This window comes from Myiozetetes cayanensis, unplaced genomic scaffold, assembly GCF_022539395.1.
Source record: "Myiozetetes cayanensis isolate MyiCay16 unplaced genomic scaffold, myiCay2020 scf13, whole genome shotgun sequence".
Lineage (NCBI taxonomy): Eukaryota > Metazoa > Chordata > Aves > Passeriformes > Tyrannidae > Myiozetetes > Myiozetetes cayanensis.
The window spans coordinates 8064200-8090475 of NW_026086937.1; the positions used below are offsets into that span (position 1 = coordinate 8064200).

General features: G+C 43.8%; 3 protein-coding genes across 5 annotated transcripts in view; 2 read left to right on the forward strand and 1 right to left on the reverse strand.

The window, feature by feature from the left end:
• Positions 1-6203, forward strand: part of GPC1 (glypican 1) — a 199653-nt gene extending 193450 nt beyond the window's left edge. Inside the window, exons 8-9 of the mRNA XM_050307812.1 lie at positions 731-906; positions 1390-6203. Coding sequence (XP_050163769.1) covers positions 731-906; positions 1390-1610 — 397 coding nt within the window. The 3' untranslated portion in view covers positions 1611-6203. The remainder of the gene's footprint in view (positions 1-730; positions 907-1389) is intronic.
• A 1399-nt stretch (positions 6204-7602) lies between these two features.
• On the forward strand, positions 7603-10722 carry DUSP28 (dual specificity phosphatase 28). 2 transcript variants are annotated; one of them, XM_050307815.1, is made up of 2 exons: positions 7603-8216; positions 9118-10722. In XM_050307815.1, the coding sequence occupies exons 1-2, from the start codon at positions 7704-7706 to the stop codon at positions 9232-9234; spliced, it is 630 nt and encodes a 209-aa protein (XP_050163772.1). In that variant the 5' UTR covers positions 7603-7703; the 3' UTR covers positions 9235-10722. The 2 variants fall into 2 exon arrangements, with proteins under 2 accessions (XP_050163772.1, XP_050163774.1); XM_050307817.1 differs by having other exon boundaries at positions 9396-10722.
• A 93-nt stretch (positions 10723-10815) lies between these two features.
• On the reverse strand, positions 10816-25703 carry LOC126636035 (claudin-15-like). 2 transcript variants are annotated; one of them, XM_050307813.1, is made up of 6 exons: positions 25550-25703; positions 24914-25189; positions 15623-15787; positions 15392-15473; positions 12734-12844; positions 10816-11369 (listed from the first exon to the last, which is right to left on the reverse strand). In XM_050307813.1, the coding sequence occupies exons 2-6, from the start codon at positions 25131-25133 to the stop codon at positions 11270-11272; spliced, it is 678 nt and encodes a 225-aa protein (XP_050163770.1). In that variant the 5' UTR covers positions 25134-25189; positions 25550-25703; the 3' UTR covers positions 10816-11269. The 2 variants fall into 2 exon arrangements, with proteins under 2 accessions (XP_050163770.1, XP_050163771.1); XM_050307814.1 differs by lacking the exons at positions 24914-25189; positions 25550-25703 and adding an exon at positions 19944-20270.
• Positions 25704-26276: the final 573 nt, after the last annotated feature.

Here is a 26276-nt window from a genome sequence, read left to right on the forward strand (position 1 = left end):
AGCAGAGCTGAATTTAGCTCCAGCTAAATCTGTTGCAGAAACAAACTCCAGAGCTGCTGTGGAGAATTGCATACGTGTCTCTCTGTCCATACCTGCTCTGAAATGCTGTTTCCTCGTGAGAGGAGGCACCCAGGTGACATCAAACAGCTGCAGAAACAGTTCCCACCCTGGCTGAGGGTAAAGGATGTCTGAGGGGAGATGGGCAGCTGCTGGACCTGCATCTTTCTCCACTTCTCTCCATGGACTTGCTTTCCTAGGGCCCTGTCTGGTTGAACTGGGCTGGGTGCATTCAGTGGTCCCAGGTGTCAATCCCCACAGGTTTAACCAGGAAAGGATGAAGGTGCTCCTCGGCCTCCCAGAGGCACAGACATTTTCCATAGGGGAGTGTCACTGTGGGTCCACGGCTACCAGTCTGAGAGCAATTCCTGAGCCTTTCCTGCAGGAAATCTCTCCCTAACCCAGGATGCTGCAAGGCCATCAGCCACCTCCTGCAAGCTGAGGTAGCCTCAGGATGAGCTCAAGGCTCTGCAGGGGTCTGGCCATGGCAGCATGGCTTTTGGCCATCTGTGGTTGCCTCCCAGCAAACACCACCCTACAGAGGATGTTCCACAGCCCACTGACTGCAGCTTCTCTTGGGCTCACAGAGGCTGGATTATCACCCGTGCCCATAACAGGGAGAGGTGAGGTGAGCTGAGAGGGAGTCATCTAAACCTGTCACCTTCCTTCCCAGTTACCTGCCTGAGGTGATGGGGGACGGCCTAGCTAACCAGATCAACAACCCGGAGGTGGAGGTGGACATCACCAAGCCAGACATGACCATTCGCCAGCAAATCATGCAGCTGAAGATCATGACAAACCGGCTGGGCAACGCCAACATCGGCAACGACGTGGATTTCCAAGACACGAGTGAGTGGAGCAGAACGGGAGAGGTCCCCGCAGGCGAGAGGGGCTGAGCAGTGAGTCCTGCAGCCTGCACAGGGTCCCTGCAGACCTGCTCTTGGGCCCGTGGGGCAGAGAGGGGGCTGGGGCAGCCTGGCTTTTGGCTTGGAGCTGCTGAGGGGCTGCTCGAGTGCAGCCGACTTGCTGTGGGGTGGCTGGAGGCTGTGCTGCTCCCAGTGCCTTACTGAAACCTGAGGAGCTCTCTCCAGTGCCAGCCCAGCCCTGCTTGAGGGGTTCCTGTCTGCTCCGTGGGTTTCCAGCTGCTGCAGCAGTGGGTGGTTAAGTCAGCTGGAGGTCAGGTACGGGCTTGTGTCCCACAGTGGGGGATGCAGAATGCGGAGAGGAGGAGTGGCCGGGGCACGGCTGGCAGGCAGAGCCCCCTGGGGTTGCAGGGACGTGTCCCACCATAACAAGGCAGTCGTGGCTGAGCCCGTGTTTGTCTCTGTGCAGGTGACGACATGAGCGGCTCCGGGAGCGGGGACAGCTGTCCTGACGACGTCTGCGGCAAAAGACTTTCTAAGAGCCCCAGCACCAGGCAGCCAGAAACACACGCTATTCCTAAGCAGTCTGGACACGGCGTCCGTGGGGCCAGCAGCAGATCTTTGCCTTCTGCCTCCCTCCTCCTCCTCCTCTCGGTGGCTGTCATCGCCCCGCAGCACTTGTGGCGGTAACTCACTGGCACGGCCAGGAAACAGACTGCGGCTGAGGGCTTCACTTTGCCAAAACCAACCAACCAACCAACAACCAAAGGACATATTTAATTCACCTTGGCAAAAAGAAAAAAAAAAAAAAAAAAACACAACAGGAAAACGAAAAGAGGGAGGAGAAAAAGGTTTCAAAAGGTTTCAGTTGTTTGCTATTTCTGGCAGTGCTCGAGCTGTTTTCTTCTTTCTCGGTCTTTCCCCAGTGCTGGGCCCTTCTTTCTGTACCTCATTGTTTTACTTTTGTTATTGCCACAAACTGGCTCTTGGGGCTGACACGAGCCTTTGCAGAGAGGGCTCTGGGGGAACTTGGCTGGCCCCTACGAGGGCAGCTCTCCTGCTGCCTCCAGTGGAATATGCAATTGCCCTGACCTTGTTCCCCGGCAGTGGCCGGAGCGGTGCCGCCGACAGCGCGAGGGTGCCACGGGCAAAGCCGGCTCCTCCCGCAGAGAGACTGGGATCCTCAGCGCCGCTCACGTGCTGCATTCAGGGCTCTTTCGGGTTCTTTGTGCTTCCTAAGTGGGCAGAGATGGCCCTTCACGTCCAGCAGCGTACGTAGGAGCACAGGCAGGTCTGGTGGGTTGAACTGACACAGTTTGTCAGTGGCTGTTGGACCCAAAAATGCAGAACTCCCTTTTTCTTTGGAAAGGTCACAAGTGGGTTTCTTGACTAGAGCTCGTAGCTGGCAACAATTTGAAATGTAGGTCTCCTACATCTAAGTGACTGGGAATGAGTGTTAGGGGTTGGGGTTTGGGATACTTTTTCTTTGCATGCTAGTTGGAAAGCCATTTTTTACCCAAGTAGCAATGGTCCAATTTCTACCTGCAGTGCAGTACGGTCGTAGGTAACAGACAGATGAAAATATGCACAGTGGGATTCTCCGAGTGACAGACAGTTGTGCTGCCTCCTCCTTCTCTGGCTCCAGCCATGAACAGGAATCCATTTGTTTTTTTCTTGGTAATAAGAAAGACCAGGGGCTTTTTACTAACTGGAGCTTTGGGACTGGTTGTGTCCCCCAGGCAGCTGCCTTAGGGCAGAGAGGGGCTGGTGATGATCAGCAGTGGACAGTGTCCCTACCCAGGGGGCTGGCTCAAAGCAGCACCTACTAGAGGGGATGTGAGGATGGGATACATTTTGTTTGTTTTCCTTTGGTGGTGTTTGTTCCAGTTGCATTGTAGGTTTTTAATGAATTTCCCTGTTGCTTCCCCATTATCCAACACACCTTCTCTAACCACTGCAGGGATGGGCTGAGACAGTGGGTCAGGCACCCACGGGCAGCTCTGTTTTGGCTCAGGGTAGGGCCAAACTCATGCCTTGCTGCCCCGTCCCAGCACACACCAGCCTCTGGGTCACACAGGCCTCTGGGTCACACAGGCTGCTCCCTAACCCCAAAATGCCTGGTGGGGTGGGCTCTGTGCCAGGTTTGGAGATTGGGGGTGGTGGGTGAACGATATAAATGTCCCCACATAGCTGTAGGAGTGTCTGTGCTTGTAGGGCTGTGCTCTGGGGCTTCCAGAGGCTTCTGTGCCTGACAGGAGCAGCCAGTGTTGGCTGGAGGCGTAGGTTTAGCAGATCCAACACAGTCTCTGTGACTGTTGGGCCAAGAGCGCACCCAGGGGTTGGGTTTGAGTTTCAGTTGTGTTTGTACTGAGACAAGGGGGAGGGCAGAGCTGGGTCTGTCTCCTGCTTTACTGCTCTGCACCACATTTGAGCATTACTCCTCAGTCCTGCCAGAGGAGACATGCCTTTGGGCTGAGCAAACATGATGGGGTTTGGGTTTGGCCATTTCCTAAGAAGAGGGAAAAAACCCATTTTTAACATCAGGAGTTTCTAGAATGTGCAATTTGAGATGAGAACATGAGGAAGGTAATGCCAAAAAGCTCATCGCCTGCCCTCCCTGGGGCCCAGTGATGGCACTGAGGGTGCCTCAAACTCGGCAGAGATTTTAGGCCAGCTTTGACTGGCTGTTCCAAGTCTGTGACTGGTGTCACTGACTGGGCATCCTTTCTGCCTTGTCCTCACCTTCTTGTAAGGTAAAATCTTGCCTGATCTTGTAGGGTGTTTGAAATGACTGCCAGTGACATTGGCTGAAGGACAGACGATGCCACTAGACCCATCAGAACCCTGGAGAGGATAAATGCAAGTTGTGGATTTGTACAGGTTTATTTACTTCTAGACATATGACAAGTTCACATGAATTTACTGCTCTGAAGAGTTCCTAACTTCTTTTTGAATTTTTTTTTTTAACTAGAATTTCTGATACAAATTTAACCTTCAGTTACAGAAATCCCCACAACCAGTCCTGCAGAAATTTTACATCCAAAGCAAAATTAAGAGGAGGGAGAGGACATTCAAACCATTGTACCCTCTTCAAAATATGGTTCAGCTGGAGTTTTAACATGTGGATGCTGAGGTCAGTGTTTTGCTTTGCAGAATGAGACCTGAAAGGAAAGTCCCCGTCACTTCCATTTCTGTGCAGTTAGTGTTTACTATCCGCCTTTTTACTCTTAGAAGCATCTTAGGGCCCCTTCACACCTTAAATGTAAAGCCAAGAATTTACTGATTGTCCACTTAGTCTTTTAACAATTTAATAGCCCAAACTAATGGTTCTGTTACAAGAGTAGAACCTGATAGTCCAAATTAATAAGGCAAAACCTCAAAGAAGCTGTAAAACCAGTTCCGCAGGAGAAACCCTTCCTGATGTCTTCCCCCCAAGGCTGGGTTGAGCTCCCACTTCACGTCCCTCCAGGCCCTGAGGGTGGCCCCTTCTATCGTCTGGGAGCCGAGCTGGGATGAGACCAGCAGGCAGGCGAGGGCAGTGCCGGGGGCTCAGCCCCTCTTTGCCAGGAGGGACATGACGGTGGTGGTGACACTTCCTCCCATCTGGGCCCTGGGCCTCCTTGGATTTATTTTTCTACCTTTTCACACAGTCAGTCAGTGCTCCTGCTTTTTGTTGGCTCCTGGTTATTCAGTTTTTCTTTTCTCTTTGTTGCCCTGAAGTGGTTTCCCCGAGCTGCTGCCATTAAGCAACCAGGGGCTGCACTTGACCATGGCATCTTCCCCAGGGAGCCAGAACAGCACAGTCCCCCCAGGGCATCAACTCAATATCACCTAAACTAAAGCAAAGCTAAACAAACCATAGTTACTGATGACTAAACAACCACTGGTGTGGCTCAACAAGCTGAAATCAGCCCAGGTCCAGACAAGGCCCAAACCTGTGCTCGGGCTGGCACAGAGCCTGGGGCCTTTCAGTGCTTATAAATGACATTTCTTCGTCTACCACCTGCTTAAAAATGCTGTGAGACAGCTCCCCAGCCCCTGGCTGGTGGCTGCTTGGGTTGGCTAGATGAGAGGAGCCCTGGGGAACTGGTCTGTCTGTGGAGAAACATCTGCTTCGACATTATCGAGATAGAGATTTGTGGTGTTCTGGTGTGAAAAGGCCTCTTGCTTGACAGGGGTAGCGCTCTAGGAAAAAATATTAACAAAAACAACGTCCCTGGGAAGGGGAGAACCAGAAATAGTGGATTTCCAAGTGTCCCTGTCTTTCAGCCTGCTCTTTGTGCCATAACATGTATGTTTTAACCAAGGGCAAGGGTCTCAAAAGGCTTTGAGAGCACAGCTACTTCTCATTTACAAATGACAAGCTGCCTGTTGTTTTCTGGTGGGCTTGGTAGGGGCTAAGGTATAGCAGAATATCTGAAGTCCATCTTTGCTTTAAACAGATGCATTTCTACCTGCAGAAGTAAGAATTATTTCACTTATCAGCATAGCTGGACAATTATCTATTTCTTTCTGTTACCAAGGTACTTGTAACTCTCTTGCACTGTTTATCTAAAGTTGAAATATGTTCTTTGAATCCTTGTATAAATAAAAAGGCTGGAGACAAACCTAGGTAACAGGGCAGTTATTTCTTCTCCATTTAATCTGAGTTTGGCATTTTCTTTCTTGTTTTCCTTGTTAAGGCACAGATAAAGGGCAGGTCAGGAGTCCTGAGGAATGAAATGGTGTTTCAGCCACAAGTTTCTAATGGGCTGATGCCAGTGTTGGCAGTAGGGGTTTGCCTGGATCCAACTCTGTATCTTCCAAGGAGCAGCTGCTGGGTTGGATATATGGATGTGTGTTTGTGGAAAGAAGGTGAGCCTGGCTTGAGTCATCAAAGCAAGGATGCTAAGTGTTCTCTTTCTCGTGTAGAAGCACAGAATGACATGGTATAACAGCATAAGGAATCAGAAATGCCCTTGTTATTGATCATTACGAAGTGTTGTGGTAATTACAGCCATGGCCTTACACCAGTGCAGCTGCTGGCAGGGCTCACAGCAAGAGAGGCAGTGTTGTGAATGTTTGATCTCGAGCACGTGCTTGATGCTGAACTGGTGCAGCAGAAAGGTTTGTGCTTCAGCTCTGTCCTTTCAGAAGTGGGTGAATACAGCTGTCAAGGTAACGCATCGGAAGCTGCTCGTGAAGTGTCTAAGAAAGACTTGATAACTGGAAACTACTAGAACTGTATCTTTCTGCCTGGAAGCAAATACCACCTAAATTTAATAAACTGAGTGACACCCTTGAGTGAGTAGGCATTTCTTTAGGTTCCTGTCCTGCAGTTACAGCTATTTGCACCACATGCACACATTCATATAAATACAGACAAGTGCAGAAATGTAGGTTTTCTCCTTGGAGCAGTTGTTTGCACACCAGTTGCCTCCTTTGCCTCCTCTGTGTCTAATGATGATCTTAAATAATATCCACTTACAGCTGTGTGTGTATTAAAGTTGTCTGAAAACATTCCTGCAGTTTGTGATGCCACTGAACACTGCGTGTTTGCAAATTCACTGAGAGCTTGTGGGAGGTGTAGGGTGTGATGCCACCTCAGCTCCCACGTCCCTGCAGCCACATAGCCCTGCTTCCCTGGGAAGGGAAGGCTTCAGGGGCTCTGACAACAGCTTGGTACCTACAGGGAGCTCACCAAGATGGTGGGGGCAGGCACTTTTACAGGTGCATGGAAAAGGATGAGACACAGCCAGTGTAACTGGGGCTCTTTGCACCGTACCCCAACTGGCAGTGGCACGAAGACCAGAAATCCCCCAGCAAAATCTGGACTGAGGCATCAGACCTTTTCTAGTCAGGAGATGAGGCTTTTACCCTGCAGTTTGACCATCATCTTGCAGAGCTGGCAACCTGTCTTCACTGCCAGGAGGTGGCATTTGCATTTACCGTATGAACTGCTCTCCATATAAGGATAAGTGCCCTGTCCCTATTTCCTCCTCTGCCCAGGGACATGATACAGGGTGGGCTGAGGGGAAGGGACAACCTTTCTGGTATGAATGACTATTCTTAAGTCAACTGCAGGCAGGTAGCAAGTAAACATCTTGAGTGAGGAAGCACAGGTGCGGGCACAGTGGCATGGTGCTTATGTGACAGAAATGCTGCCCTGGGATGATCTGCACACCAGTGCAGGAACTCATAAACCAGTAAGTCACCAGATTTGTCCTATTAGTCCTTGCTCTGCTGCTGTGACAGTCCAGGTTCATTTTTGTGCTAGCAACAAATATTGGTCACATGCTCCTGTTTTGCCAGAAAGCAGAAGGGTGAAGCAGCTCAGCCACGTTTAATCCTACTGGTACCTAATGGTACCAGTGACCAGCCCTGTGGCACTGGCTGATGTGCCATTCACCTGGCCGGGCCCTTGTCCCCATCCCCACCCGTCCTGCACAGCTCTAACCCATGTCAGCACACTCCAGTGTAAGGTACTCCTGCTCAGGCACCACACCAGCAATTCTACAGAAGTCCAGAGAAATTAATGCTATACTATCTAGCCAGCCTAGTAAATAATTTTCTGGGCACTCAAAAGATGCTATTGTTGTATGTGAGGGGCCTCAAGATGCTCTGGAGGAGTTCACATCGATATTGCATCAGTGCACCAACTGCGCTGACTGCAGCAGCCTTGCCGTGCAGAACACAGCGGGTAAGCAGCTGCTGTAGGAGTAGGGACTGTAAAATCCAACTAGTGATTCACAAGTGAGCTGCGGGCTCTGAAAGCGTTTTAGCTTTCCAAACGCAGCTCTCGGGATGCAGCCGGCGCTAGGACCTGCCTGGAGCCTCTACGCCCCAGCCTGCACAGAAGGGATAAATACAGCCCAGCCCGCCGGCTGCGGGCGGCACAGCCGCGCTGCCGCCGAGGAGCCCCCGCACCCCGACCCCCGGCGCGGAGGGGCCGGGTTCCCCTGGCTGCCGATGCTGCAGCTCTGCAAGGTCACGGCCTCCCTGTTCCTCGGCACGGCCAGGGCAGCCTGCGACGAGGAGCTGCTGTCGCGGGAGGGGGTGACCTTCTGCATCAATGTCACCAGGCAGCAGCCGTTCCCCGGCCTGCCGCGGGTGCGCGGCATTCGCGTGCCCGTGTTCGACGACCCGGCCGAGGACCTGTACCGGCACTTCGAGCCGTGCGGCGCCGCCATCGAGGAGGCCCTGCGGGGCGGGGGGAAGTGCCTGGTGTACTGCAAGAACGGCCGCAGCCGCTCGGCTGCCATTTGCACGGCTTATCTGATGAGGCACCGACAGCTCCCGCTCAAGGACGCGTTCGAGGTAACGTGCCTATGCCCAGATTTATATTTAGACTTCTTTGGGGGAAGAAATGCAAGGCTTGTTATGAGTAATGATGAGTTATTTTGGGCTCTCACCTGCCCATTACCAGTTATACAGATATTCAACATTTTAAAGAAATGTCCCCTCTACAAGTTTTTTCACCCCTAGTTTGGACAAATGACCTTCCAGTGTGAGGTTTCTGGGACAAAATAATTACAAATGCAAATAGGCTTTGAGCACCAGTAGGAAACATGCAAAGCTGGTCGTTTAGTGAACATTTTTCTCTGTCAGTTGCACAGTCACAGTAAGTGACATTAAAGACAGAGACAAATGAGTGGGTGCAGGAATTGTTTTGCAGGATTTGCTCCTTCACCTGTGTGACAGCTCCACACAGCAGAGAGATATCCTGTTAGGCCTGCTGAATGGCCAGGGACGAGCTAATGAGCAGCAACATCTCAGCTTTCCTAGGAAGCCCATCCAGTACAAACTACTTGGGCTCTGGGGGCTTTTAGTCTTCACCCATTTGGCAGGTGTATCACTGAAGTCTTTAGATAACTACTTTGCTCAATTTAGAGTGTGTGCAGATTGTGACCAGTTCCACGCTATCTTAATCATGAGCAGTGTCACCACACTTTGTGAGAGACATTCACATTTCCAGCAAATTCAACAGCTCCTTCTCACATCTTGCCCATGAATCCCTTCTGTAACAGGGACCACATGCCAGGTCATAGAGTGAGCTCAGCTCACCAAAATAGCTGCTCGTTATTCTGTGGTCAAATCAAAACCAAAGTGAATCTTCTCAAAGGTCTAAGGAAAACAATCCATTTACAGGACACTCACAAATGCAGGACACTCACAAATGCAGGACACCTTGCTTCTACCGCTCTCTCCTGTTCCCTAGGCTGTGAAGACTGCCAGACCTGTAGCAGAACCCAACGCAGGATTTTGGTCTCAGCTGCAGAGATATGAAGAAGATTTGCAGATGCTGAGCAAAGGACTTAAAACTAGCGATGTATGAAGATGCTTTAAACAGAGTGATGTTTCTACCGATTTGAAAAAAATTAAAAAAAAAAAAAAAGGGAAAAAAAATCCCTTCCTAAATGACCTCTACATAAAATGCCTTACTGCCATAACTGAGTTGATGGTTCATTAAATTAATTCAGCTCATTTCTGTTGAAGGTGCATGGAAACAGGGTGGATAAGCAGCGAGAAACAACAGAAACATAAAATGGTTGGAAGGACTGTAAACAAAGCAGAGGAAGGCATGGAATCTTCAGCACTTACTTCCCTCCGAACAACTCGGAATACGAGTGAAGGAGTTACCACATAGCACTTTTACTCTCGGTTTTTATTGAAATTTCCCTGTGATGCCACTAGAAGACCTGATGCCGAACCAAGGAAGTTCTAAATTCCTGTCTCATCTACTGGATATTAATTCACAGTCAATGATGTTCACAAGCTGACACAACTTTTGGTGGGAAACCAACACTGGCTGATGCTTAGTCCCTGCCATTTTCCTTATGTTCAACCAGACTGAAGCACCTTCCTAAAATTACCTAAAAATCCAGAGGACAGAACGTACAGATGATGGTAAGGAGTTCAGCTCCCAACATGTAAGTTAAGTGCCTTTTCAGCTTTTGAAATTGTTCTCTAAAACACCGAAGGAATGATTTAAAAAACAACAGTTGATAGTGGAGGGAAGAAGATGACACAGGCAATTTAGAAGTGATCCTCACCCTTTTTAGCTTTCCTTAAGTCTTACAAGATCTGCCAGTGCCCAGCACATGCCTTAATGTGCCTGTTTACAGCTGTCAGCTGTACCTGCATCCAAGCACCATGGCGAAATCATTTCTGCTAAGACTGCTTGCAGGTTGCTCTCTGAAATTATCTATTGGGACATCAAGAAAACTGCATGAGACTTCTAAATCAGACTACTATATGTTTATAGTAAGACATTAGAACTAGAGAGAAACACCAAGCTATTTTGTCAAACTGGATGAATACATCTGTAATTTAAAAGGGACAAGTTATGAAACCCATGAACCTGCAGGGTGAAATTCCATTTCATGTTGCTTAAAGCTTAAATATAAAATAAAATTAGCTCATCACCATCTGTCTGAGTGCTCACACAAGGCAAACATATGCTCCCAGCAGTGGAGTAGTTTAAGGCAGAAATTCTAATGATGGAACAATGACAGAGAATAAAGCCTCTGGGGAGCAACACGAATTAGACAATTCAGATGCAGTACAAGTTCCCAAAGTTAAAGATTGCTCAAAGTTAAAATAGGATTATTTTAAAAGCTGAAAATAGAGAAATAAAAATAAAACATTCAGGCTATTGTTTTCTTAGTTACCACAAGGCATTTTCACACCAGATGCTTTCTCCACTCCCAGCTGTGTTTGGTTCATTCCATATCATTTATCCTTGGTATCTGCATTAAGACCATGAAATTTGTTGCACATCTGCAGATTTGAAGGTGAGTGGTTGCTAGAGGATTTATTGTAGCTTTTATAAACCTTGACTATCATACATAATAACAATTGCAGTAATACATCAGATCCTTATTAATTGCCAGGATACCACTCATCAAAAAATCTGTTCCAGTCAATCCGTGGAATAAAGTTTATTTTCTGTCAAAAGCTAAAGCTGCTAAACAAAAGTAGGAAGCTAAACATTAATGAAAACACAATACTTTTTTAACTGTGAGGCACATGAACTCGCAGTCAGACACAGCTATCAGTTCCACATGTTTGAGTCAGCTGAAATGGAAACCATTGCTCTCGAGTGTCAGCACATACTGCGCTCTGGTTAAATTTTACCAGCCTTCTCGGCATGCAGAAAAGCTTCTTGCAGCAGGATTTCACATCACATCTTCTGTAAAAAGCTATTTACATCTGAAAAACATTCCTATTTACATTGGAAAGCATGCCTCTTCCTGTACTGCTCCGAATTAAGGGATAAGATGCAACTTGGAACCGGAACCCTGGAAGTCGTTCACTTCTTTATTTGAGTTCATAACCTGCTAACGTTACTGGTGATGCAACATGTAAGTTTAGACATACTCCTTGTTGCTTATGATGGTCTCAGTGTTCCTGGAGTACATGTGTGGCTGAGGAGCTGCCCGGCCTGCTGAATATGTGTATTTGTTGGGTCTGTAATGCAAGGAAAAAAAAAGATACAAATAATAAGTATTAGACTGATGTTCACAGCTTAGATACTTAGGAAATTACTCATTTAGGTCTTTATCAAACCCACTGATAGCACACTCTTCACAAAGGTGCAGAAATTAGCTGTCTGTTGTTCTCATCAGTCTGGTAGCTACGGGGAAAGACAAAGGCTCCCTGCCAGGTAGCACAGCCATTTCTCTCACATACCCGAAGCCACACTCTGGATTCCTAATTCACCTCTGCTCTTCCTCAGGGCATTTCAGTCAAGGCCTTAAAGCAGAAGAGAACCTAGCCCTCAACGCCCCAGTGCAAGCTCCAGGTTTTAATAAAGGAATCAAGATAATGAGAAAGAAAAACAAGTATCTTCAGCCAATCCCTTCAGCTGTCATTTGTCACGCTGAACTTCTATTTCATACGATGGTTTTACCTGATTTTCAGGACATTTCAGGACATTCGGTACTTTGTATTAAAATACAGTGAGTAAGATCTAAAGTCCAATGTGGCTGATGAAATATTACCATAAAACTGGAATGGTTTCAGATTAGGCAACGGAGTATCAGAGGAACTCTCACTATGTGTTTTGACATAATCTTCCTAAGATTAAATGCATCAGCAGTGAGCACGCTTACTCCTTCCACATAATCAGCCTTTCAAGCTTAGCCAGCACAACCTCCAAGCCATTTGAGTTCTTCTGGGTACACATGAACCTCAGCTATTTCTGCCACTTTCATCCCTCTTCTTCAGAAAGGGAAGAAAAAACAAAAAAGGAATTCTGTTTGTGTCAATAATTTAAGGTTGAGAAAAAGTCCAGGAAAGATTAAATATTGAGGCCAGAAGTCTCAACTTTTCTGATTTGATGTGCAACTAGACATTTCCATAAAGAACAAGAAAAAAATCATGTTTCTAATGATCAATTGGATGTGCTTCGGGAAGGAAATGCCATTACACTCTCTGCAAATTAAATGGTGTTTGAATATTTTAAACACAGTGAGTATTGTAGAGAAGCTGGATTATAATACACTATATTCTTTGAAATACTTTTGCCAGTGGACAGTTCACTCTTTCACTGCACATTTTCACCACGTAGAACTTAGAAAAAGAAGCAGTATACCCAGAATCACCAAACACAAGTTACAGGGACCACGGATGGTGAAGTATCAATAAGTACACTGTACAAGTGTTTGGTGTAGCATCCCCTGCCATCACAGGTCTGTGACAGCCCATAGCACTGCTGTACTTTATATGGCTACATATTTATACCAGAGGGTGAGAGAGAGGGAGAAAAGTGCACAGGTAGAAAGGGGTTTGTAATTGACAGCTACTGTTTTGACTGACAAACCCAAGATTACCTGTAATTCTGTTTTTCCTTCCCTTTGCATGAGCAGGTCAGTAAGATCCCACCAAGGATATAAAGAAGAGAACCAGCCCAGCCTAAGTACAGAGCTTCTCCTAGTTCATACCTGAAACATGAAAGATTTTATGGACACAGTTTATAACAGGATCACAAAGCCATTATTTTAGACTGAGCCATAAAGTTCACAAATCACACAAACAATCAAATTATAGTCCCCATATAAATCAGCAAACTGAAAGGTATGTCAGTAGATAACAGAGAACAGATCTGGCTTTGTATCTGCTCAGTAAAACTCTTACTTGTATATTTAAGTGCTCTGCTAAACTAGTGATGGTACAGAAAGTGCTAAGCAACATTAAAATAAGTAGCAATAAATAATTGTGTATATTTAACAAACTGCTGATAATAAATAATAATAACATACCTTCTGTGCCATCCACAACACTTACATCAGTTTTCTATGGGCATGATGCTAGGTGACCTACAGGTAGCTGTCTATATAGGGCTAGTTTTCAAACTTAGGTATCCTAAAGAATATTCAGCACCCTGTGTGGCTGTATGGCTGAAATCCAGGTATGAGTGTCCCAGGGTGAAAGAGAATAGTTCCCCATTTTACTGTGCAAAACTATACCTTTCAGGAAATCCCCCAGTCCAGTCCAAGAAATTAATTGATAATGAATTTGTCACAAAGACTATATGCAGCTGAGTCTGAAAAAGTCTGGCAGGAGTTTCACAAAAAGAGGAAAACAAGTTTCGTATTTGAAGACTACATGCACAATACACCTGTACCTCTGTAGTCTGAGGTACCCAATATAAGGGCAAAATAAGTGTTATGAGTTGTGTTGGAAGTAAACTGGAACCAGAAATTTGTGTTTTCCTTCCAATTGTAAACACAGAATCATCATTTAAAAGTGTTGAAGCTTCTGACTCCAGAATTCATTGCTAACAGGAGGGTTTCAGAGGTTCCCACACCTTCCCTGTTTTCTGTGCACTCATCGCACATTGGAGCCACAAGGTCTCCACTGTTTTAGGTGCTTTCCAAACATGGTCATTATCTCAAAAAAACCGGCAGTGCAAGCTGCTGAAGGCATACAAAGGAACAGCCAAGGAGAGTTGCCCAGTGTCTGAAATCATCTCTGCTCCCCAGTCACCTACAGACAGGAATGCTGCAGATGCCATCCCCAAGGAAAGTAGATAGGAGGGATCTGCAGGAGAACTTAGGTTGCCTTCACAGCTCTTTGAGAAACTCCTCTAAGAATTAGCAGAGGTTAACTTCACTAATTTGCTGAAGTCAGAAAAAAGAATTGCAATCTGAAAAACCAGATTTGCCAGTCTCTTATGAGTGAAGATCAATACTGGCCTGCAGTTGAATTTAACTGTGTCTCAGAGTCCATGTCCAGCTTTACCAATGACCAAAGTTAATTCACCAAGAACTGCTCAGAGAATCAATAGCTCAAACATGACGTTTGGATATTAAAAAAAGAGATTTTTTCAGCTGCTGAATGCAAACAACCTGGTAACTGATTAACAGCCATTGATGTTGAAGGCCCAAAGCTATAGCAGATAACTGTAAAACTCACTAACTATCCCACTAACTGAAATTCCTTATCAACACTTTTTTTCAGTTCCTTAATGTATTTATTACCCTTCATATAGTTCTCTGAAGGGGACATAAAACAACAAGTAAGTGCACTAGTGCAGTTCCTTTGTAAGTGCTTCATTGAAAACATAGGGAAAACTGACAAACAACTAGAGCAATTGCCTGAAGTACTTTGATTCATCACAAAGCACTTCACCTCTGACTTCTCTGAACCGATTCCCAGGTGGAAGATTACAAAACACTTCAAATATGATCCTAGCAACTAGAGATTTATAGTTTACTGGTCTATGAATTATATACTAGGTAGAGTTACTGACAAATTATAGTGGTCTCATGTTCCACAGATAGTATTTTTCCCTCTCCTTTTCTCCTTCTCTGAAGGAGAGGCCTTGTGACCTCTACTCTTGTTCCTCATTGCTAAATAGGGCACCTTGATAAAGTGCCATAAGCTGCCATTTGGTTTTGACAACCATTGCTTTTATATCAAACAAGAGTAAAGGCTTTTATACCTTGAAACTTGTTTGTGTGCAACTGTACTAGCTGATAGTCCCCCAAATTTTGCCTCATTTTATTCATAAGGCAACAGATGTTGAGATGTTAATACATAGACAAGCAGCACCTTTCCCTGCAGGTCACTAGTACACAGCTCAAGTTTCTTTCTAGACAATTTTACCTTGCTTGTATACGTGAGGCAATTTATTCTAGCCACAGCTTTTGGTCTAAATGCTGAAGAAAATTAAGATTGTACCTTTTCTTCTTCATAACATTGAGATGTGCACTTAATTGAGTCTCACAAGAGAATGTAAGCAGAGTACAAAACCTGCACAGATGTGGGGTTGATATTCCTCACCTGTTCACTAACTCATCCAGAAAAGAACTCTCCTCCCTCCCCACCAACATCTCTGAGGTGACAAGATTCCCTGAAGACAATTTTTTTCCTCCTGTAAGACTGGATAGTGGTATCCATCCAGGTTCTGAAACTCTGGAGCAGCTGGGGTTAGTGCAGGTTTGTAACACATGATGGAGTTTGGTACAAGAGATCAATTAACTTACTTGGTTCCAGCATACAGTGGGTCAAAAAACTGAACAGTAACCATTGCAGCATACCAAGAAACAGCGACCATGGAGCAGAGACCTACCAGAAAAAGTTTAAAAAGCACACAGGTGAGTGATTCCTTTAATGGCTGTAACAGCTTTAAACTAAGAACAAGTTAATTTCATTTAGTCTGGTTGTGAAAGCAACACAAAGTACTGACAACATTCTCATTCCAGCCTCGATATTACCTCCTAAAATGAAAAGAAATCCTCCCGTGACAGCAAACTTCATTTTTCCATCTTCATCGCTCAACCCAATGTTTGTGCACTTCAAACCAAGCAGTGAGATTACTGTAGCTAGGAATCCCAAAAGGATGGAAGTAATCATCAAGGCACGGCATGCCTGAATATGAGCTAAGACATAAAAAGAGAAAACAAATCAGGATCTATACAAAAAATACATTAATCTTGTGCTGAAAAATTTAAAGTGATTAGAGAGATTGACAAAATTAATAAGTGCAGAAATAAAATGAGTGAATCTTGTCTAACTCTGTCGTATGGTTCAGAGAAGCCTCCAAACCTGAGCATGTTCAGTCTTCAAGTCAATTAGATTTCAGAGTTGAACAGAACTTACACTTTATAAGCTCAGTAAATCCTCTTGGGCCTTTGGTAAATCCTGAAAAATTATAGCAAGCCCCTCACACCTTAAATCTTGAAATCCTGTGAAAATGTGTAGTGGCTTATATGGTCATCTCCTGCTCACAAGTCCTGGTGGATCCTTACACCTGCAGAGCTGAGCTCACAGGACACGTCTGAAATCCACGTGCTAGCCAAGCTGTGCGGGGCTTGGGCATTACAGAGGAACTGGAAAAATGTACCAGCTTTGCTGCTTCCAGGGAGAGATAGGAAAGAATGTGCTTGAGTTAGCAGTGCACTTCAAACTGTGAGTCGGTGTAACAAACAGGAGGCAAGTGGGTCCAAGAGCTGTAGCACTCCTCTCCTCCCTAAGATACATTCCTGTGGAGAGCTTACAGCCCCTGTGGGCACGTTAGGGAATTAGGTATCCTGACAATTCTGTATTGGTTAAGGTCACGGTCTTCACATTTAGGTATCAATTGCACAAAAACCTGGACAAGATTATTAATCAGCCTAAGAAGAAAGATCAGAGACTTTGGGCTCCTCTGAAATGACACCGCACACTTGGCAGGTTCCGGGTCAAATGGCATTTTGGCACCTTTGTTGTGAGATAAACATGCCAATCTGGCAGGTCACAACTGCTAACTTTGTTAGACTTGATGATCTTAAAGTTCTTTTCCAACCTAAATGGTTCTATGACTCTAAAATTCTAACTACACATCAGAAGGGTCAGAACTGAACTGCAACTGGACACTTGCTTTGTTGATGCCAGCATTCAAGCTCTTGTTCCCTGATCACCTCCCCATCCTCCATGGTAACCTGCTGGCCAGTTCTGTAGCAGAGTGAGCCCATAACTCTCCAGACAACAAAAATCAGACAGAGAAACAGGAGGCAAAGTGATATTCACACCCTGACTCAGTGGGCTGTATTGCCTTATGTGGCTTAAGAGTATTGGTCCTGCAAGATTGAGAGTAATTAAAGATAGTAGTAAGCACTCATGAGATAAATTAAAGGATAATAAAGGATAAAATCACTTGAGAAATTAATGCCTTTTTAAGCACTAATTTTAAATTTTTTATGGAAAAAATACAGAGAGTAAAAAAAAAGGGAAAAGACCTCTCAAAGTACCATTGATGCTTCAAGGTTTTTGCCTGCAGAAGGTAGGACAAGCACTCAACAATGCTGCTTTCTAGTTTGGGGTCTTACACCAAGACATCAGGAATCACCCACAGCAGGGTCCAACAACTTACATTTCAGGTCCTGCAGTGTTAGATGGGACTTCCCATCTTTCCAGGACACACAAGCATATCCTCAGGCTAACTGCTTGCAAGCCAATGGCTGTATTATTTTAACAATAGAAATTTCATACCATTGTACCACAGTACAATAACCTCAACAGCCTTAGCTGAGGACCTTACTTCACAGTTCAGAAAGCTCAGTTTGTTGTTGTGTTTATTTTTAAAACTGGCTTGCTTATTCAACACGATACAAAGTCAGTTCATTTTATTAGTCATTACTAATTGTAAGAAATTATTCCCAAAATCTGTCATTAAAAGAAACAATTACGGAACGTGAAAAAAAGAAAGAAAGAAAAAAAAAAGAGTATAAAAAGCATTTGGCAACCAGATCTATCAAATGTTTGGCTTAGTTGTGGCTAGGTAGATAGTGCTGGCTATACAGAGGAGCCAGTCATGGTTTCAATCTTGTACAATATTGCATTTAAAAAGATCCTCACTTCAAATGTTTGTGATTTAGACTAATGGCTTACTGAACTCAAAAATATTAAATCTGTCTAAAAGAACCAAGTCTGATATTTTCCGTACACAGACCAAAAACCAGAGATACTCCACATAGTTCAGCTGCCAACAAGGAAACCTCCACAGAAAATCTTTATGATCCTTTTGATGAGAGGTAACAAAGACACTTTTGTTTTTTTCTCTTTCTTCCCCTCCCACCAGTCCCTGACATCTTTGCAACAGTTTCAGCTAAGTTTCTAAACAGCAATTTGAACCACACCTAAACTGATAATGATAATTTTTATTCTGCCTTGGCTCACATCTGCCAGTACTATAGATATTTCTTAGATATTTCTTACTGCTAGTAACAGTACATGTTACTAGTAAACTGTAACAATGAGGGCTGTTTGCTCAGTCCTCATTGTTACCAATCCCATTTTCTTCCTTTTTCCTGCTTTGCCCAGCTGTCCTTTCCACTTTTATCACAATTCAGTGTCTCCTAACTTTTTTTTTTCAGATCTCCTTTCTAAAAATGTTTTTTCTCTACAATTTTGCAAGTTGTTTTTCTCTTCAATATACAGTATACCCCTCAAATACACTGCTGTCTTCTCAACCACAGAACTGATCTCCTTTGCAACAGATTAAATTCACTTCAGGGCCTGGTCCAGTCATTTACTTTCTGTCTGGCCCCATTTATTTTTTCCTTCCTGCTGACTCCGTGTTGTCATCTGCAGTTCTTCAGGAGCTCTCCTGTTGCTTGCTTTTGCTCTCTTTTACTTTAGCACATCATAATGCTCTTTTCTGACCCACCCATTTCTTTGAAACCTCGCTTTTTCCTGGGCAGCTCCACGATGCTGCCCTGCAGCCCCATTGCCCACATCTGCACACCCACTCAGAGGCATCACTCTGTGCAAATACATCAGCGACAAGATGCTGCCTGGAGTCAGTGGCAGTAAGTGACAAACCAGCCCTTGAAGTGTTTTTTATAAGAACCAAATAAAATCCCAGGATCACCAAGGCTGGCAAAGACCTCTGGGATCCTCGAGCCCAGCTGTTCACCCAGCACCGCCAGTGCACACTGACATAAACGCTCTGCAGAGGATAATGTCCCACGGACATGATCCTGCTATTACTGACTCTAAGAAGTTTAAAAAGGGTTATATTCCTCCTAATACACACATGTACTCTAAAAGCAATTGGTAGTTAAGACTGAAAGATGAAAAGAACAGATTATTGCCTAAATACTGCACGCAGACAGCTTCAAAGAACTGCTATGCTAGTGTCAGAGCTGGTCAACAACATCCATTATTTCAGACTGAGAGAGAAAGTGAATTTAATACCTCATTGCCACTAATCCTATAGTACACATTCTTCAGATTAGGAGTATCCTCCTACATATTTAGTTTAACCACCTCCCAGGGTACATTCAACTAGAAAGAAGGCACTTTTATTCTGGATAAGTATCTACATACTGAATTATTCAAGATTAATAAAAAATAGCTTCACTACCTATAAACATCCACAGAATATTGCCTTAGTGGGACATTTGAGGACAATCCACAATTCTGCTGAAGACTGATACAGAGGACAGGAGCCAACAGATTTAAATTTCCTGATATTTAGAAGCACATTCAAAACCACATTAGTTAACAGGCCCTGACAGGTATATTAATTTATAACACATACTCCTTGTATAATTTATAACGTTATAATATGTATAACATATACTTACTGTATTTCTTGGGTTATCTGCAATTTTCAGTCTCAATACACAAAAACCACTACCACTTCTCAGCTGTAAATAGTATTTCCTGCTATATGGAAAAACTCCAGCTACAGCACATTAGCTATGAAGTATTGCAAAAGAAGACCTATACAATAATTCAAAATAAATAAACAGTTAAAAAAATGTCTCCTACTCATTCCTCCCACAAGATACTAGAGAAGAGATTACACCATACTTAAAATGCCTATTAAAATAAACGCTTGATCAACCGACTTCATTTGCCATATTTTATAGCCTCCCCTAACACGCTTGACACATTCTGCTGCTTAAGAGAGATTTTTATTACTTCAACCCACAAAGTCCTTCTTGGCCAGTTATTTTCGAGCACTACCAGATTACCAAAACAAGAGCCTGACTCCTTTTTGCCAATAAAACTTCTAAGCAATACGAACAAGGCAGTGCAGTCACATACCAGGCAGTTTAAGCAGAGTGTCAAATTCCCTGCAGTTGGACACTCCAGTGCTGTCCTCTGCACAGCTCTTCCACAGGTTTTCATACAGCGTAGATGTTGTGATCACACTGCCATGTATACTGGAGACTTTCCAGTAGTTATTCGGCAAAGTAGCTCCAATAACTGCCAACCCACCCAGGCACAAAAGAAGGCCAACAATTTCCAATGCAGCAGGCATGCTTGTGAGTAGTAACAGTTAAGTATCCTTATAATTAGATTACAATCAAGTGAAGCCTTTCAGAAGCCTCCTTGCTGTTTTATCTCTGCGTTTCACTCCAAAATGAGTCTACCTTTGCTCTTTGCTCAACCCCAGAGATAAGGCTTACTGGGCATGACAATAAGAAGTGGGAGCAGTTCATAATAAAGATATTAGCGTGTAAAAAAAAAAAACTTACAATATTAATTCTTTTTCTAATAGGAAGTGAAAAATGAGCCTCTTCCTTTTCTCAGCCTAGAAAGTCCAGTCAGTATATCTACAAAATACCTAGTAAGAGTGGGGCAAATATTTTATTTCTGTCTCTTCTCCAAAGTCAACTAGATTTTACACTAGATTAAAGTAGTTTGTAATTTTATTATTGATCTCAAAAAACTTCACTGTGTTATTTTCTTGAGGACTCAAACATGGAAAAGCTTGAGAACAGGAGCTTCATTCTGTTTCTAGAAAATTTAACACATTTTTTGAGTTACGGTCATAAGTAATCCATAACAACTGTACTGCCAGCTTCCTTTAGGAAGGTTAAGTTTGTGGATAACTGAATTCCATTAATATTTTACTGTCTATTGATCTATAGTTAAACAAATTCAGTCTTAAAAATAGTGCCATTTACACTGTACAATTGTACAATGCGTTACATTGTAATAATGTATGTGTCACAGAAACTAAATATAAGAAAATGAAGGAGACAGTGTGACAGACCTAACTCAAAAGGAATAAAAAGATAAAGAAAAACAGCCATAAGAAAAATAATACATATCAGCCAATTGCATCTGTTTGCTAAGATATCTTAGTATTAAAAGAAAAGCTATGCAAGGCAAAGAAGATGTTAAATTTGGTTTAGTTGCTACCGCTCTTGGCTAGACAGAATCATAGACACAATTCACATCACCACTAATGTTAATACTTTAGGTATCCAAATGGGGTTAACCATCCCTTGCAGTGATAATCTGCTCTTATCTCCAGGAAATGGAGTCAGAGTTTCTTCATAAAATAATTCTGCTCTGATGCAACATGGTAACAGATTCACAGTATTTACATAAGCACTACCAGAAGCATTAGCCTTTGAGAGAGTCACAACTTGCCCATAACAGGTATTTGGGGTTTTTTTTTCAAAATTCCTGATCACATTGAACTGATGCTGCAGGTTGGTAAGTTCAGCTAGAAAAGGATATTACGGTGCCACTGTGACTTTTTTGCTCCCTGGGCAGTCAAGAGAATCATTGCCATTGATTTAAACAAGATCGTATCTGGCAGCACAGATCCTGTGATCCTGTGCAGCTCTGAACTTGCAATCTTTCAAGGAAACCAGACAGTGTGTGGTAAGAATTGTTTTTTTTGGGTGACTGGTACAGAATTTTCTCCTTCTGCTAAGTCACTGCAATTTGAAAAATGATGGCATGGTAAAATGCACACACTGTACCAGTACCCTGGAGTACTTTCATCCCATTAAAAGCTCTTCAACAAGTTTCAAATTAATTTATCCATACACTGGTGACTATGCTGGTGACCTCAGCAATCACTTCTGCTGACAGCACTTTCAAAGATGAGATTAGTTGGGACCTTGAATCAAGTGTCACCAGATATTATACTGCTGCCAATGATAAAAAATTGAAGAATATAACTTTTAAAAAAATCTCTTCCTAATTAAGAATCTTTTTCAATAGGCTGTCTACAGAGCACATATATAAACAAAAAAGATTATACTGCAGATTATAATGCAGGAGCTTTTCCTATATGGCACCAGGAATTTTAATCATTCCCTTTAGGAAGTAACTTTTCAAAATGTTAAAGAACATAGGGCTATTCTTTGTTAAATTTCATAAACTGTGGTTTGCTGAGTGATGGGCAGAACAGCCAGGGCTGCTCTGCAGGAGGCTCTGAATCAGCAGCAAACAAGAGTTGGTGCTGACAGCTTCATATCCACACCTTCCACATCTTGAGAGCTTCCCTTTGGGCTTGCTCTGACCCGGTCAGGTGAGCTGAATGCAGTGGATGGCTGGAATTCTGGAAGTGCGCTCCTGGAGCACATTCCCCTGCTTTGCTTCATCCACAAGGAAAACAATTTGCATGTTCCAAGACCACAATGCAGATCAGGTGCAGTAAAAGGAAAATTCATTACAAAAGTGCACTCCCAAGTAAAATGCTTACAAAGACATACCAAGACATGACCATATATGATCATAGCAACACATGACTGAGGAGAGAAATTGCTCCTAATCCCTCGGATGTTGTCACAACAGAGCACATTTTTGTGCAATATGGTTGAGAGAGAGTTTACAGGCAGAAATAGTAGTTTTTAAAATCAGATCACCCAATACAACTGGGGAAAAAATACTGAGAATATGAACAACCTAAGTGTTTGATCAACATGAGCTGCACCTCACTTTCAAGATCTAGGAATGTTGACTGAGCACTGCAAGCAGAGAAACAGCCCTGCAACAGATGACAATTATTCTGCAAGCACCACATGATGTGCCTTGGCATGAGGAACCTGTGTTGATTTTAGGGGACATGCAGTTCTTTGAATAGTTGAAGATGATCCACTGAGCGCTGCCAACCAGGGCTCCAGTCTTCCAAATATGGGGGCCACGGGAAGAGAATCCCTAGGAGGTGACTGTTGCAGTTCACCAGGAACTCTTCTCTTCCTGGGGAATATTTTCTTTCCATGTTGGGTGTAGTGAAACTTCATTAAAAAAAAAATGAAGAAGGCTGTCCTGCATTTCTACAGTGACTCTGCTTGTCTCCATAACAGGGCTGTAACATAGAATCATAGAATCATAGAATCATAGAAACATAGAATAGATTGGGTTGGAAAAGACCTCCAAGATCATCAAGTCCAACCCCTGATCCAACTCTAATTACTATATCATGCACTAAGGGCCATGTCCAATCTCTTTTAAAAACCTCCAGGGATGGTGAATCCACCACCTCTCTGGGCAGGCTGTTCCAATGCCTGATCACCCTCTCTGTAAAGAATTTCTTCCTAACATCTAACCTAAACTTCCCTGGCAGAGCTTGAGCCCATGTCCCCTTGTCCTGTTGTTGGTTGCCTGGGAGAAGAGACCAAGCCCCACCTGGCTATAACTTCCCTTCAGGTAGTTGAAGAGAGTGATGAGGTCACCTCTAAGCCTTCTCTTCTCTAGACTAAACAACCCCAGCTCCCTCAGCCTCTCCTCATCTGCTTCTCCCTGTTACACAAGTCAAGGCAGAGCTGCCACACCATCATAAGCATCCATGCCATCTTGCTACAAGAACTGAAGGACTGTTGGCCCCATCTCATCACTCTAATTTCCATAAATCATACTTAAGTTTCTAGATGAAACTTAGGCATCCTGCTATCTACATAGAGGAAGCCCTAGAGAGGAGCAGAATGGATACCAGGATGGTATGAAAAGCTGACATTGCCTTTGATGCAATGAGTAGTGTTTTTAAAATCTTTAGAAGCATATGATTAGTCTTCTTTTGAGGCTACAGGTTCTGGTCTCATTACAGGATGCTGATAGTTGTTCTTACACTGTCACCATTGATAAGAAGGCAAAAGGCCATCAAAGAGCCAGGGTCCTGTGGAAGAACCATGAATGTGCTGAGAGTTCACTCTTGAGAGTTAAACTCTCACACTTTAGAGATCTGTCTCAGGCAGCTCTGGCTCCGGGATAGTCCATGTCTGTTTCAAGAAAAACAAGGTTCATAGTCTGTGTCAAAAAACACAAGGTTCATACTCTGTGTCAAAATAACAAAGTTCAGAGTCTGTGAGACCTGGTATTTTGAATTTCTGGCCACTGCACATCAGGAATAAATCAGCTGGAAAGAGTCCAGACAAACAGCAATGGCAGTAATCAGTGACCCATAAAGCAGGGAAGACTTGAAGAAATGATTCCATTAATATCACTCATAAAATGACTGCACAAAACTGAAAGTTGTAAAGGAATAAACTGAAAGTTCTGTTTAAAATGGAAAGCTTAATAAAATACCAGTTTTCTAAGGCTGCACTGTTAGTATTTCTACACTCATTCTTTTGAGGAAAGATCTTCAATGTTAGTTCCCCACAGTCCTTTGCCATAAAAAAGGTGTTTACAGAAAGATGTCTTCAGAATTTAGAACAATTCAAACAAATAGTTTTCAGTCCCTACAGAGACACTTCTTTTCTTTCTACTTGCAGACATGCAGACAAACTACCCTGCTAGGAGGGTCTACCATAGAAAACACAAAAGCACCAGTGGCACAGATGTATTTTAATCTAAGCCGGCCTCTGAGAAATTCCAGAACAAATACACAGGTCTAGTACAGTATCCAACAACCATCCAACAAGTTCTGGATTATCTATCATCTGTCTCACACCAAAGCACAAACAAGCACCAGTGCTCACTGAACTAAGATCTGCTTGTATTTAAGCATTAGGCTGAGAGAAAGAACACTATTTCTTCCCAAACAATTTAAAAAAAAATCTTAGATTTGTTGTATATCACTGATATCTCTGTGTCAACACAACAGAATGGCATCAAAGCCACAGCAGTGACGGAGCTGAATTGCAGGCTGAACAATACAGGTTTCACGGGGGCCCTTTAACCTGTCTGCAACCACTACAGGATTTGTCCACACCAGCCCCTCTGTGACAATGGCACTACGTGCCACCCCACTGTGCTAACCTACTGTCCAGAAAGAAGGAATAAAACCACATCCCTGGATTTTATACACACATGCCATGCACACTTACTGTCTGAACTCAACATGTACAGAAATTTCTTGCACTCTACTGATCCAAGAGCAGTTGCTGCGCAGTCCATCCAAAGACCCTCAGAAACCCAGTCTGCAGTGACCAGCTCTGTCGCAGCGTCCAAAACCTTCCATCTGTTGGACATGGTAGTGACAAGCAAAGTGGTGAATCCTGATAAAGCCAGCAGCAATGCACAGATCTGTAGGGAGGATGACGCCATTCTTCCGGCAGGAATTGTCTTCAAAGAAACCTCCCAAGATTCCTGATATTAGAAACCTGTTGAAATAGTTTATACACACAGAGTAAACAGAGCTACCTTTACATAAGCCTGACCAGGGAACTGTAGAACTGGAATCTGAATCTCATTAAATAATTGGAATACTTAAATATTCTATGACACTGAGTATTTTTTTAGGAAAACTTTTATTACTGCGCATGTTTACCACAAAAAAGTACCAAAACCAGAGGATCTGACTGAGGAATTCTCTACTTTAAATTTGCAATGTTTCATCCATTCTTTATTTTTTTGCTAACTCAAAATTCTTTTAAAATTAGGACAATCAGCTGCAATTACGCATCTCCCAATTACAACACCTGCCAATACAAATCTAAAGCAAGATAAATTTTGATACTCACGTTTATGGGCAGCTTCTAACCTGTTTCATCTACCTTCCTGTGAGGCACTGGTGTCAGCACTTTGTGAGGACCAATTTCATCAACCAAGTGAAAGCTTCATACTCTTTTGGACCTTTGCTCCCATTTCAAAAATCAAGGACCTGGGGCCAAAGCTTTGCCTGACTTGCACAAAGCTCTGGCATGGCTTTTCGCTACAACAAAGTGTCAGCAAAAGGGAAAAATACAACAAAATCACGTAAGTTAGTACCAGAGATGCTCAGATTAACCTGGCACCCACTGGCATATAATTTGCTTTGCCAGTGCCACACACCATCAGACCACAAAGCACTACAGAAATACATTACTATGACTACTATGAGTGGTTGTCTCACTTGAAATTTTTTATGCATTTGTTTTAGGTTGCAGCCCACAGCATGAAGAAATGTGCAGACAGCCAGCGTTCCAGTGGCTCACATTAACAAATGAAAGTGTTTCTGGTTGCAGCCATGACCCCAGACAGGACAGACCACCCAGACAAAGAAGGTCAGGCTGCCTGGGACACCTCTGCAACCTCTTTGCTGCTGTTCTTCCTCCTCTCTTTGTCTTCCTCTGCCCCTAGATGCCACTCTTACCCCTTCCTGACCCTGCTGCTACCACACAAACCCCATAGGAGTATCCAGGTAATAACTTCTTCTGACACCACATCCATTTTCTTTCAACCTGTACTACGGACACCCAACCCTTCAGG